Source organism: Egretta garzetta, unplaced genomic scaffold (assembly GCF_000687185.1).
Source record: "Egretta garzetta isolate BGI_Z169 unplaced genomic scaffold, ASM68718v1 scaffold534, whole genome shotgun sequence".
Lineage (NCBI taxonomy): Eukaryota > Metazoa > Chordata > Aves > Pelecaniformes > Ardeidae > Egretta > Egretta garzetta.
The window spans coordinates 282,569-296,817 of NW_009259534.1; the positions used below are offsets into that span (position 1 = coordinate 282,569).

Below are 14,249 nucleotides of genomic sequence, written 5' to 3' on the forward strand. Positions count from 1 at the left end.
CCGGTTGGGAGCGGCCCCTGCCTCTGAATCGGGATGGCTACCACACTCTGCAGTACAAGCGGACTGCCATGGAGCACCGCAGTGACAGCCCAGGGAGGATCCGGCATCTGGTTCATTCTGTCCAAAAGCTCTTTACCAAGTCCCATTCACTGGAGGGACCATCCAAGGGGAGTGTCAATGGGGGCAAAGCAAGCCCGGAGGAGTCGCAGACGATGAGGTATGGGAAGCGCAGCAAGAGTAAAGAAAGGCGATCGGAAGGTAAGCCCAGATCCAATGCATCAGGATGGTGGAGTTCAGATGACAACTTGGACAATGATGTTTGCATTTATCATGGTCCTAGTGGGGTCATGACCATGGGAAGATGCCCTGATCGTTCTTCTTCCCAATACTTTATGGAAGCCTATAACACTATTAGCGAACATACTGTGAAGTCATCCAGAAGCAATAATGATGTCAAATGCTCTACTTGTGCAAACCTGCCTGTGAATTTGGACTCCCAATTAATGAAGAAAAGCTCTTGGTCCTCTACACTAACCGTGAGCAGAGCCCGTGAAGTTTACCAGAAAGCATCAGTTAACATGGACCAGACAGTGGTGAAGGCAGAGACGTGTCAACAGGAACGGTCATGTCAGTACCTCCAGGTACAGTGGAGAACTGATTGCTGTTAACTGTGCTCTGCCTTGTCTCAGGTGTTTGTGGGGGATGGAGGTTTGATATTTCAACTTTCCCGAGAGGTCACTGGCCACCAAACAAGGGGTAATGCTGCTGAAATTAAAAATAAATCTGATTTTTCTTTCCTTTTTTTTTTTTTTTTTTTTTTTTTGCCAGCATTCAATATTGCAAAGAAACAGTTCGTGTTGAACAGGCTTAATTTTCTCATGTGGGAAAAATAAGACCTTTCTGTGTACTTTTTGAATTTATAAGGCAGTCACAGTAGGGGTATAGGGAACTTGATGTTGTAGTGCTTGCACTTAGCATTACAATGTCAATTAACCGAATGTTACCAGGATACAAATTCTTTGATTTCTGTAATTTCAAGATTTGCCTTCATTTGCTGCTTATTTTATTGTGAAAGCTTTTGAGACCCTTTTGAGAAACTTTTGGGTACCTTAATACTTTCTCCAGCAGGAAAACAACCTACTTTCCTTTTTGCCATAGAATATAAATTCTCATAAAACAGTTATTGTAACATGTCCAGATTTGTTTATCTGGCTATACCACTTTTTCATGGCTTTGAGTCAAAAATAAAAAATCAAAAGGTTGAAATTATTGCTTGTTCTGATTATACATTTTAGGAGTACATCACCTACTCCCTCACAAGCTGTTTGCTGTTAATACAGCGTCACTATTTTTCACCAGTATTGTATCTTTAAATGTCAAGAATCAGATGTCTGCTCTTGGAGCTATCATACTGCCGGTGAATGTTTGTGGCAGGAACATGGATCAGAAAATATTAAAACTGTTTCATTCTTAGGAGAGCTGGGGATAGCTTTTATGCACTTTAAACGAAGCACTTATGGCACATCTAAGTGTGTGTGTAAGATGGAACAACGTTGCACAGAGAAGAGAGAAGACCATGAGGAAAAAAGAGGTTTGCTAAGATGATTTGGTTTCATTTTAATGTAGTGGGACTCTTGTCTGTTTGTATAGAAACTATCTATTTGTATAGAAACTGTAGTGAGTTTTCTCATATGGGTGCTTTAATGAGAGAGTCAGCTTCCACAGTCTGTTGTTTAAGTCAGTACGCAGAGAAGGCACAGGACTGAGGCATCTGCATTTAAAAATTGATCTTAAAAGGTTTTATTGAATGGCATGCAAAATAATTTTGAATGCCAGCCTCTGGGATTCTAAGTTTTAAATATAAAAAAAAACGGATCTGTGTATTTTCTATTAACTGTTAGGAGAGTGGGGTGGGGGGAGAGGGGGAAATACGAATGCTCAGTGTGGGTTTACAGCTGTGAGTGTGGACTGGGGAGGGAGAGGGGTTTCAAAATAGCCTCAGGTTGCGACCTTTTGAAGGTTTTTTTTTTATTAAGTCTTTTTTGTCTGAATTTTGCAAGTGAGAAGAAATTATAACTTTAGGCTTGATTGTTATGGTAACTTTGGACTGATATTTTTTTTGTTGATGTTTTTGTTTACTCCTTCAATCTTCCTCTCAGGTTTAGGTAAAATAGCTGACAGTTCAGTATGTGACCAGATGGCTAGAAAAGAGCAAAAAACTGTGCCAGCATAAGCTTTAAATGAACACCTCCATGGGGACTTTTAGATAATGTTTAACTGACAGGAATAGACTCTTGAAGTGGAATTAGAGGACATTATCTGTGTCTGTATGAAAATATGTCCAACAATTGTCAAAGGCAGGAATTAGAATAACTAAATTCTCACTTAGAATAACTAAATTCTCACTGTGTTTCCCATCCTCACTGGTAGTTTTATTTTGGTTATGATTTCATTTTGTTTCATTTTTTGTAATTGTATGCTTGTTTTTAAAAGCCAGGAAAATATAACTGGTTTAATATTGTTTTTTAAAAAAAAAGGAAAATCTTGACCAGGCTTCGACTAACATTGGAAATAATATTCAAACAGAGTAGGGTAGATTTGAGGAAGCAGGTCAGGATTATTTTTCTCTCGTGGCAGCCGGAAAGGATGACAAATGGATATAGGTATTAAAAAGTCAGTCTATTTTGAATGCACGGCATTGCCTTTCTCTTCACTATCTCACTTATCTTTTTACACTACAAGCCCTTTGGGGCTTGGACTTTGTTCCCTTTTGTGTTTCCACAGCGCCCAGCACAATGGGCGCAGAACCTAATTGAGGCCTTTTGGCTGTCCTGCAATACAAATATATATTAACAGCAACAGAGTATTGCTCCGTTAGTGGGCTTCAGAGGTATTCTGTCTACCTGTTATTTTCCTGGTGACCTTCTCATCATTGTACCAAAAGGCTGGTGTCCTATGTTAGAACAATTAGAAACGCACTAAATGAGATGAAAGCTGCAAATTCATGACAGTACTGGAGAACTCTGATAACTTAATTTCATTATTATCATGCTTCTTTGTTGCTTTATTTAACTGATTAAATGTTAAATAATTGCTTTTATCAACTCACTTGTAATTTAAGCTGTTGTTTATGGCCCAAGACATCTCTCTGATCCTTGAAAGAAGTAACTATTTTGTTCATGCAAACTCTTCTTGTGACAGTATCTGAATTCAATGAAGGAGCTTTTTTTTTTCAACTCAGGGTACTCAGGATAATTTTCTTTATACTGATAGATCTGAGTGTATCGGAGATCACAGATGACATTGACTTCACATTTGCTTGTAAGGGCTTTTATCACAAAAGTATCTGGATGAATTCTCAGTGTAAAGACATGGAAATAACAAACAATTATCTCACTTGGTGTGATATTTTCCACATAACCATTCTGTGGAAGGAGTTGGCAGTAGTTTGTGTTACAGATGGGCTTATTTCTCATAATTTGGAATTTGGATCGAGTGCAGAGTCCTCCTGCATTGCACAGTCTTTCTTTACCCCAGCAGGCTCCATTTCCAGCCCGGGTGCTGAGGCGCAGTGTCCATCCTTGGAGGTCTAGGGGAGGCTTGGCTCAACACTGTGCATCTTCAGCAAGAGAGATTAGCTCCCAGACTACTCTAAAGACTGTCAAGCAAACCTTTTCCTCTCACCCGCATTTTGGGAATGGAATTGTATTTTTCTCTTCTCTCTATTTCTCCTTTAAGAATGAGGAGCTGGATAAGTAGAATGATAAGGTCCTTTTTTTGAGCTGCTTCTTACTTCATGAAAGTGCTTTTATTTGATCCAGGTTTACAGTTGGACTAGTTTGAAGGAAGGTGAGAAGGAACTGTTCGTGTTTTCTCAAAATTACTCTTCAGAATGGTTTCCCTACCTTGAGAGAATAATTTATAAAGCAGTGGACAGCCTCTACTTCTCTGATAGCTTCTCCTCCGGAAAAATTAACATTAAGAAAACTATCGAAGACGAAATGTAAGCAGCATTCTTTTTCTGAGAACAATAGGGTCTAAATACACAGGTAGATATTTTTGACACTCTTGTTTTCTATAAATTCATGATTGCTGAAGCTAATAGAGTATCAAATACACTGCAGAGTTTGTCTCTGATTACAGTTTTGCCATTCAATGTTCCCTGTAATTACTATTCCCATGGTCCTTGGTCCATTAGTTAAGAGATGGAGAAAAATACAAAGGATGCTATTTTTCATCTTATTCCTCTTTTCTTCTTATGTGGGTCAGTCATATGTTTTCTTTTGATCCCATTTGATGAGACTGAAGTCAGTTGTGTCGGGTACTTGGGGCTGAGGATGGAAATTTTACTTCTGAAAACTGATGCGTAGTGGGTGGGGATGAGGGTGCAGTCATCTGAGTTCTGCATTTGCAACGCATTGGTGGAAGACTGTAAAAAATATAAGCCAGGTTTCTGGGTATAATAAGCATTTTCTGGTGGTAAAGGGTTCTGGTTCGCACGGTGCTCAGTTTCCTGTGTGAAGGTCGTCTGTTATGTGCATTCTTATATAGTGTGTAGTGTTTAGAAACTCGAAGTTTGTTTTGCAGTCTCAGGACAAGGCATTTCCACAGTTTCTTAGGAGATACTGCTCAGTCCCAGACTCTTTCTGTTGCCTGTGTCCGTGGGTGGCCAAATAGAGAGCATCGCCCTAGGTCAGGGTGCTAATAAAGACCAGTATTTGTCACATGATTTGTTAAATTACAAAGTGTTTGTCCTTAGGGCACAGCAATTTATGTTAGATCTGTTATGGTGGGCTTATCTATGCAAGTGTATCTGCATTTTCAGTTAATCTCTACTTTTTCCTCATTTGTAGTGTTTGTATTTCTGTTGCAACTACCTCAATCAAATTAATCTTTCAGTATGTCCTTTCATGTACATAGATCTATATATATAAAAAAAAAGTTGTATTTTAATATCCATTAATAATGATCCATTTTTCATATATCTGAAGGCCTGCCTTTTTTGCTCTTATTCCATTATAAATTGAAAATGAATGATGTGTCTGTTATTTCCCCTTCAATTTTCCAGTCAGAACGACAAAGTATATGAGGTGTAAGTTTCAAATCTTTTTACTGAGCTCATATGAAGCATACTTCTTGGAAAGCTAGTGAAACAATTTGAACAATAGTGAAATAAAATGTCAAATGATATAATGTATTCTAGGCCAGCTACCAGGTAATGGAATAATCATGAAAACATTTGGAAATTCTTAAATGTTCATGAATTTTAAAATAAGCTTGTCTCTAAGAACATTAAAACTGAAAAAATATCATTCATGGGAATATAATTTATTTCAGTTTTAAAATTGTGAGATGGGTAATATGAATATTGAATAAAGTTAGTGAACTTGTGGGTGCTTGGAAAATATAAATAAAGCACAAAATAGCTTATTTACAAAAAATATATTAATAACAAATAATTCCGTTGAACCTACATCTTGGTTATTTAGCCTACCTGCAAACCTACCCAAGATATCTTTGCTATATTAAGACAAATATGTAGGTGAGTGTTTCAGTATAGCCGTCCTCCTCATCTTTGCAGTACTTTCATTTACCTTAAAAAAAAAAAAAAAAAATTGTCAGCTGAGTTGGTGAGAATGAGCCTGCCACATATTTCACCTTAACAACTGCTGTGTTCTCATTCGTTTAATTAAAACCTGGACTGACCTTTAGTGTCTGAGTAATGCAGTAATGGGGGCCACCAAAGTACTGAGAGAGCTTGTTCTACCTCAATGTCAGTGCTTCACATTTAGCTGCAATTTTATCTGCCCATGTTCCTTGGGTAATAATTTTCTATCCTTTAGTTTTATCACCGTTCTGTTACTTCTTAATATTGAATATACTGGCAGTGATCTTATATTTTCTAGATTAACTTGAATTACTGTTGGTACGTTCTGTTAACATCCCTACATTCTAATAGCACATCCGTTAATGAACGTAATTCTGGTAGCTGGATCCCCATTTTGTGTTGCTAGCACACCATATATAGGATTTTGCAACATACTTGGGTGACACTACGTTACATATACTGTTATGTCAGAAATGTTTATGAAAATTATGGCTGCACATAATAGCTGGCATTTGGTATCTATTTCAGTTCCTTCGTGGATAAGATTTGACTCAGTCCTGGATCAGTCCTGACTCCTTTCTGTAGCCTTAAATATCTGGAGTGTTCTAATGTTATTTTCAGTAATTCACTGTAAAAAAAAAAAAAAAAAAAGTTCAAGGCAAATCAAGTCCAGCAAAAAGAATCATTTCAATCTGCATCTGAGTTTGAAATCCTTGATTTTTATTATGGAGGCATACAAAGTAGGTGGGGAAAAAAACACTGAGCAGTGATATGTTTTCCTCAGTCACTGCAAAGTAATAAGGAATACTTCCCCTACATCCAGTTATTGGTTTTTTGTTTCAAAATGAAATTTGTAGTAGAGGTCTTGAGTGGGGAAATACTACAGTGCTGGAAGAGTGGTCTGAGCTGGGGGCAGCCGGCCACAGTCTCTGTTCTGCCTTACAAATGCTCTTGCGCTGTGCTTGTTGCACAGCTGGGCTTCTGTCAGCAGTCAGTGAAGCACCAAGAACATGGATCTGTTGTATAATGTTTGCTCTTTCGTCCTCTCACCCTCAGCCTGTGCAGTGGACTGTCTTGTTTGGACTTCTAATAGATATGTGTTTGTCTCACCGAAGGCTCAGCGATGAGCCACGCAGTTGGATAAGCCACTGTGACAATTCTGATGGGCCAGGGCTTCCAGAGACGGCATTGAATTGTCTCTAAGAGTCTTGTATGCAAATAAGTTTGTGTCTAATTTTGCTTTGCTGACATAACCCCAGCCTGCTAATCAGTGTGTTCAGAAATCTTTGAGATTTCCTGGACTCTAGCAATTCAGTTCCCAGCAGATGAGAGTCAAGACCATGACCTTGGTTTGCTATCCAGTGGGACACTACTGTAAAGCAGAGGTGACAATTTGGAGTCACTGTCACTGTGATGTTCTGAAACCGCGAAAGTTTCCTTAGAGCCAAATGAAAGCTGCTTACGCAGGTATATTTCACTGCTGTAGTCCAAAGGAAAGCACTGTGGAAGTTTCAGTCAAGTCTGTCCGCTGTACACTAAAATGTGGCAGAAGCTAATAGCCAGCTGGAGACGGTAGCTTGACTGCACTACGTACAGCTGCTGCCTGCAAGAGCACAACATTAGCAAAGCACCAGACATTATCCAGTTACAGTCAGCCAACAGAAACAGCATAAGGGCTGTTTCTAAAAATGCGCTCCCTGCCACATCTGTTTTCTTCCAAAGATACAGATTCAGTGACATGTTCTCCATCCGCAAGCCAGTTTCCTGCTGGCTGCTCGATAGTGGGCTTGTGGTCATGTGTAGTGAAAGAAAGGTAAAATGATGTTTAACTCATTTAACAGTTTTGGCATTTGATGCCAACTAGTCACTGTATGCAGGTGCTGAAGTGATTAGAGAGGGAACTGATTCACCTCAAAAGAAGGTATCTAGAAGTGAAAGAACTTTTCTTCATTGCTAGTCATTGAAAGTGTCCTTTCAAGGATTGGTATTCATGTTAACAGCCATCCTGTCATCCTTACTTGGGCAAGGAGCCATATCTCATTATAGCCAACTGCACTGAGAGCTTCAAGGGTACTGAGAAAGATGAGAATGAATGTCTGCCCTCTGCCACAGAGAATATCAGCCCTGAGGATCACTGAAGCAGTTTTAGTTTGAGGTCCTGGCCAAGAGTCCAGCTGTGTGACCTTCAGTTATGTTTCCTTCAGCTGATAGATGTGGTGGTTGCTGTTTGGCTTCCTTTCTGCAGAATGTGTTTTGGGGGTGGCAAACTTGCAAGGTCCTTGGCTGGAATCATTGTATCCACGTGGCCCTCTTCGTGGTTGGTTGGATTTTTACGCGCAGAGCAGGAGGAGAAAATTTATCTGGAATCAAGATGTGGTTGTTTTGTGTAGGAGACACACATTCCTCTTCATAAAACAGGATGTGAATCAAATCGACAAGCTAGTGGTCAAGGCACGTTTTGATGAATGAAAATTATAAACTGGAGCGGTGCTTGAAGAATTTTGTCTATTGACTTGCTCGGTGGAGATTCATACTGTTTAAGAAGACTTTCTAAACTACTGTTATTGTGAAGGAAGATCGCAGTTCTTCACACTGCTTGTTCAGGTTTGATGCAATGTGTGGGCACTTAGGGTTGAGGAAATAATGTTCTATCTCGGACAGGGTCTTTGTCTTGGCTGTTAATGCTCTTCATGTAAAAAAAAATAGGGAGATAAGTAAACTAAATTAAATGAATTTATAGTAGAACCTGATTGCTGAAACAGGACAAGCTAAAACAAGTGTTGCTGCAGATATTGAGTATATTAAGTTTGCCCTAAACAGAAGCAACGTTCCTACCTGCCTTTCTGAAGACTCTAGAGGCTTATTAAACATACATTGTTCTTTAAGCTTTCTAAGGCTTCCTTTTTTTTTTTTTTTTGCTTACTTCAATGATTCTTAACGCATGCACATTGATAGAATGAAATGCTACTCATCTTTATTGGTCGGATTAATTCAATATTCATCAGTGCTAGGAATAGGCTTAGTAAGTAGAAGATGGCAATTGAAACTTCCTTAACAGCACGCAGAAGAGGCATAATAACGGCTAAGAAAACCAAATTGCATGGGTTTGAAAATCTGTACTGAGCAGTCATTAAGCATTGTTCTTCAGTTGTGTGATTTCATTTCATTAAGTATTTGCATACTAATAGAAAGCTGAAGTTACAAGTCTACTGCTGTGAGCGATGGTTAGCCACTCCTTCCAGTCCTTGTGTTTACTTCTATAGTCATCCACATTGCTTTGGCAAAGCACAGGGAGAAGCTTTAATGATTTCAGCTGCAATAAACCAAGTCAAACTAGAGATCAATAATGAACTTAATTTGCTATAGAGACAGTCTGTTTGCTATTTCATCCAGTAAGGTAAGTTAATAACAATTTGGGGCAAAAAAGAAGGAAATCAGATATTCTAACTTTATTGTTTAGAAATTGAATAAAAAATGTTTTCTTTACCTTTGTCTTTACATGCTGGGTTTATTTCACATACCACTACGTGTGAGCTTTTGAAATGAATGTTTGAAAACCGGGGGGCCAGTATACCTGTTTGCTTAGTTTCTTTATTTGGGGACTTAGACTATCTATTAGAAAAATTCAGTTCCTTTATATCAAAAAATACATTGAAGGAATTGACCAGTCAGTCCAGCCTGGCTAATGACAAAGTGTGAACACTTCCAGAGCGTCATAAACTTAGTTGAAGATCAGGATATGTAATCTATACGCTAAATGAAGCTGAATCCAGGTAAGATGCTGGCTGGTGGCATTGTAACCTGTGTAGTCTGTTCTGTTTACAAAAGAATCTTATATCTGCTATTTAATCAGAAGAAAGAAACTATAGTCAGGCTTAGTTTCTATACCTGTAACAAACATTTGATTTCTAGGTGTATGCTGAAGTCTTATGTTTCAGTTGTTGCCTGGCTCAGAGGCCCTTGCTGAATATTTTTTATGTATTTTCAAGTAATAATGGTGTTCTGTTTCACTGCGCTTCTTGTATAAGTAAAGTGCACTCTCGATTTTTAGGCTTGCAAAGAAAGAACTGTACGTGATCTTAAAGATCATTTGCAGAATGAAATGTTTTCAGGATCTCAATTGCTTCAATAGTATGAATAATAATAGTTCTATTTTAATAATAACAATTATATTCATTGTTAGATCTGAGTTTAGCTCTTCCCCCCTTTTCGTGAGAGTAAAAACAATCATACAAATGATGTTTCTGCTCCATATTCTGATACTGAAAAAATGTTATTGCCAATGGAATTGGATAATATGATTTTCTTAAAAGCACGAAACAGCTTTATCTCAGGTATATCAGTCTTAATGCCAGTAATCCTCTGAGGCAGCAGATACCATGCATATGCACTTGCACGCACTGTAGTGTGTGACCTTGCAAGACATAATATTGGCCGTTCAAACAAAGTAAGAGCTTGTGGGAAAATCGGTGCAGACCTCCTGACTGAAAAAAATAAAAGAGCTGGAGGTTCACATAGACAATTTTCCCAGCATTTTTCCAGATTGGCAGAAGGAAACCCACTACAGAATATTTAGTATCATAAGTATAGAAACAGAATGGATGAAGTAATGTGATCAATTTTATTTTTGCAATTTGCAGTTCTGAGAGGGCTTTATGGTTTACTTTTTTCCCATGATATGAACCACTTACTGTGACAGTAAATTATTGTCTGGTATGACCTGTTTCAGCCATTCCTTTTAGGCACCAAAGAAAGCACTCTGAAAATCAGGTCACTTCTTTTAGTAGGTATTGCTTGAGGTATTTGACTATAGGCACAGAAGTATTAAAATGTTGACATTATTTTATCTCCCTGTATTTTCTAAAGAGCAAAATAGGTGCAATGAAAGGAAATGCTGAGCTTTAAGGGTTGTTTGTCCTACTCAAGTAATACACAGACAGTGCTCTCAGATCCTTTCATAAAAAGTATTACAACTGTTAATAGCCAAAGCAGAAATCTCCTACTTCCAAAGCATTTCTTTACCCTGCAGGTGCTCTCTACTCGTTACATGAGGTCTTATTGTTTTCTCCTACTACAACTTCTGACTCTTGTAAAACTGAAACAAGATTAAGGGGAACTGGACCCAAATTTTTTTCCCTAATATTCTCTTAAATACTGAAACCTTAATGAAAATAGCTTTTTAATCAAATACCTATTACATTTTTCTACTGCAGCTTTGTCTAGGCAGGCAAGATAGTTTGTACAAAGACTCTGACTTCCTCAATGTGTTAACTGAAATTAGAAGCATATCTGGGTTAATATTTTAGGCGCATACAGGGTTTACCCTTAAATCCGTAATATGGTAGTGGAACTTGGGTTGCATTTGTATCATTTCTTTTGGTTTTGTGCATGGAGGTAACTTCCAGTACACAAACCAGCCAGTGGGTTTGTGCACTCCCTGTGACTGCTTGCTCTTGGGCTCTGTGTGAACAGCTCGGCTTTCTTTTTCTGCAACTCAAGTGTTTAAAAGGTGGAAAGATAGCATGCTGGTTTTCAGTGGTTTCTCACTTCACTTAGATATCTAGTGTCTGCCTGAAAACTGTATTAGTTTCCAATAGTGCATTGGAAATACACTAGTACATATTTTAAACTTCTGTCTGAAGTCCAAGCATGTAATCAAAATGTCAGCAGAGCTTGATTTTACTAAACCTGTGTTAACTGCTTCGTACATGAGTATTTGAAAAGTCAAGGTTTTACAGTTGACAAGCAGAAGCTGTAGGTTCCAAAATGTATGTGAAGGGTGGTATGAATATAGATTCTATTTTTGCTGTTTGATGATGCTATAGGCCGAGAACCAATGCAAGAATAAGACCTGAAAAAAATATTATCCTCTGTCTTTCATGAGTGGTTGGAGGAGGAGTGTAAAATGCTCCGCGGTCTTCTATGTCAAAAATCAGACTTAAACCCACTACCAAGTATTACCTTTATTTGCACTTTATGAATGTACACACACCAGAAAAGCATCAACTTTCCCGATCTGGGGCCTAGGCATAAAATTAGAAGCCACAGAATTGAAACATTGCTGCTTCTTTTTTTATTTGGCATGGAAATATATCAGAGCCATATATTCAATCTTGTTCCTCCGGTGGGTTCTGTTAGTAGTTAGTACTCTCAGTCTGTAATACTCCAGTTCTTAGTTAGTCTTACCCTTTTCTAGAGGAATATTTTAAGTGGTTTTAAGTGTATTTATTCAATTACTTCCTATGGATACACAATTCTGCATGCCATTGTTCGATAAGAAAACTGGACTTTGAAATATATTCCTGCCTTAAGGAACTTATATTCTTGAAGCCCAGGCAAATATCAAAAACAAAAACAAAAAAGAAAAAGAAAGAAAGAAAGAAAAAGAAAACAGCAACAAACTTTGTGTGCTGCTGGAAGATAAGAATTCAAAGGTATCATGGAAGTAGAGTTACCAGAGCATTAACTAAAGGATATTTAAAGAAAATATGGCCATTTACTTTAAAAAGGCAAGAGGAAAGAACTGGTTAAATAAAACATGGAGCAACTGAGAAGGAAGTCTGAGACCCGAGGAGGAAGACTAAGTCATAAGAAGAAATGTTGATAAAGATACAAACTAGAGTATACTTCCAGGATTAAATCTTGAGTCCTATGAGGAAAATATAAAAGCTCCAGGTGAGTTTATCAAGGCCAGACTTGACCAAGAGAGATCTGGGAGAGAAGGGAAGAAAGTTGGCAAGGTCTTGGGTTTGAAATCAGCAGTAAACAAAGTAATGGCATGGCTTATGAATAGTTTGGTTAATTAATTGTAATTAGTAATAAGCCCATGAATGCTTAGGACCATTAAATATCTTTGTTCCTTTGTATAGCACAGTGGGGTTTGGACTGCAGTTTATAGCAGCATAGATTGATAAAATGCCATAAGAATATGACCTACATTGGCTGTTACATTTGAAAGGCCTTACAGCCTCTGCTCTTAGGCTTATGTTTCTAGTGGAAATCAACAGCTAAGCTCACAGCAAACAGTCCACTGTTTCAGTTTTGGTTGTCTAAACAATCTGGCATGTAAATGCTCTGGCTGAAGTTTGGGAAGCAATGGATGCACAAGGTACTCAGCAGAAGTTAAATGTTGTTGGAGGACAAACTTTCCTTAGAAAAGAGACACTCGGTGGTTATCCTGGTAGATGCTAGTATCTGTAAGCTGTGGGACTGATTTTAGCAACCCAGATTTGAGACTCCTTGTTTAATATCGCTCATAAGGGTTTCTGAGCATTGTAGCTGTAGCTTGCTTTATAGAGTTGATTCACTAAGAATAATCAGAAAAGTATCAAACTAAAAATTCACAGCCACTTTTATTTAAATCTAACAGAAAATATGTTTAACTAAAAAGCTCTTTTGCAGTTTCACCTTTACTATAAAAAATGGGGTTTCTGCAAAATAACTTCAGGACAACTCCTTCAAGGACCCTGCTCCACTGCATGTTGTTTCTGCTGTTACAGGAAAGAGAAGGGTGTTGGTTTACAGTGGGAAGAAGCCCCACGAGCAGAGGAAGGGAGAGAATGGGTGGGCACGAGCACCAGGCTCTTGGACTGTCCTCTGCTATGTCCCAAAATCTCATGAATGCATGTTCTCAGTGTTCCAGATTTCCAGTGCAAAGAATGCACAGCTCTTACTTCAGATCAAGAGAAATAATGCACATCAATAAGAAGAAGAAAAAGAAGGGAATAAAGAGTAGTATGATTCACTCAGACTAACATAATTCAAAAGGAGGATCCCCACAAGCTGGCAGGTGTTCAGTCGCACTAATTATGCTTTAGAAGCAACAGTAGTATAATTTCACACTTGCAAACCTACTTTTGTGATGATTAGTACATAGCTCCACTAATTTTAAATGTGTCTTGAACCAAAATCATCCTGGTGAGTGTAGCCATGCACACTTTGTCTGAAAAGATTGTGATATAGGGATCCATATTTCATCTTTTGTGCCTCCCCAAAGGTGTTCAGTGTGTTGAGCTGAACCAACAGCAACCCATGGTCAAATGGGATTGAGAATGGGCCCTTGGCCGTAAAAGTTTTTGTTATGGTTCTGTTGTGGCTTAACATGGTCAAATCTTGCTGTGCAATTACATCAGGGAAGCATGTACTAATAAGAGAATTGTGTTTATCACCTCAGGTTCCTCAAGATGAATGGACTGGATACACTCCACGAGGGAAAGATGATGAGATTCCCTGCCGACGGATGCGTAGTGGCAGCTACATCAAAGCCATGGGGGATGATGACAGTGGAGACTCAGACACAAGTCCGAAGCCATCTCCAAAGATTGCTGCACGGAGAGAGAGCTATCTCAAGGCCACCCAGCCATCCCTTACAGAGCTCACCACCCTCAAGTAAGTCCATGTTTCACATCAAATGGAGCTCTCCATTAAGACATACAGTTTCTGTCCTGTTTGTTCCTACTCTTTACTTCTAGATACCAGTTAAGGAAAGTATTTAAACAAGTGTGTTTGGTCATGCTTATTTTTGGTTGGTTTTTTTTCTGAACAAGAGTAGATTTGGGAATGTATCTCAGTGTTATTCTGAAAAGAGACCCTACTGCCCGTGCTTTGAATTTGCAGTATTTCGACCTGTTAGTGTTAAGTG

At 38.5% G+C, this 14,249-nt stretch overlaps 1 protein-coding gene across 4 annotated transcripts in view; it reads left to right on the top strand.

Annotated features, from left to right (window-relative positions):
• Positions 1 to 14,249, top strand: part of DLGAP1 (DLG associated protein 1) — a 143,892-nt gene that overhangs the window by 845 nt on the left and 128,798 nt on the right. For 2 of the 4 annotated variants that reach the window (XM_009637631.2, XM_009637632.2), the window contains exons 2-3: positions 4 to 641; positions 13,782 to 13,996. In XM_009637631.2, the coding sequence (XP_009635926.1) occupies positions 4 to 641; positions 13,782 to 13,996 (853 nt within the window). Of the gene's footprint in view, positions 1 to 3; positions 642 to 8,954; positions 9,006 to 13,781; positions 13,997 to 14,249 lie in introns of those variants that run through there. The other 2 variants (XM_009637634.2, XM_009637635.2) reach the window with 1 other exon arrangement.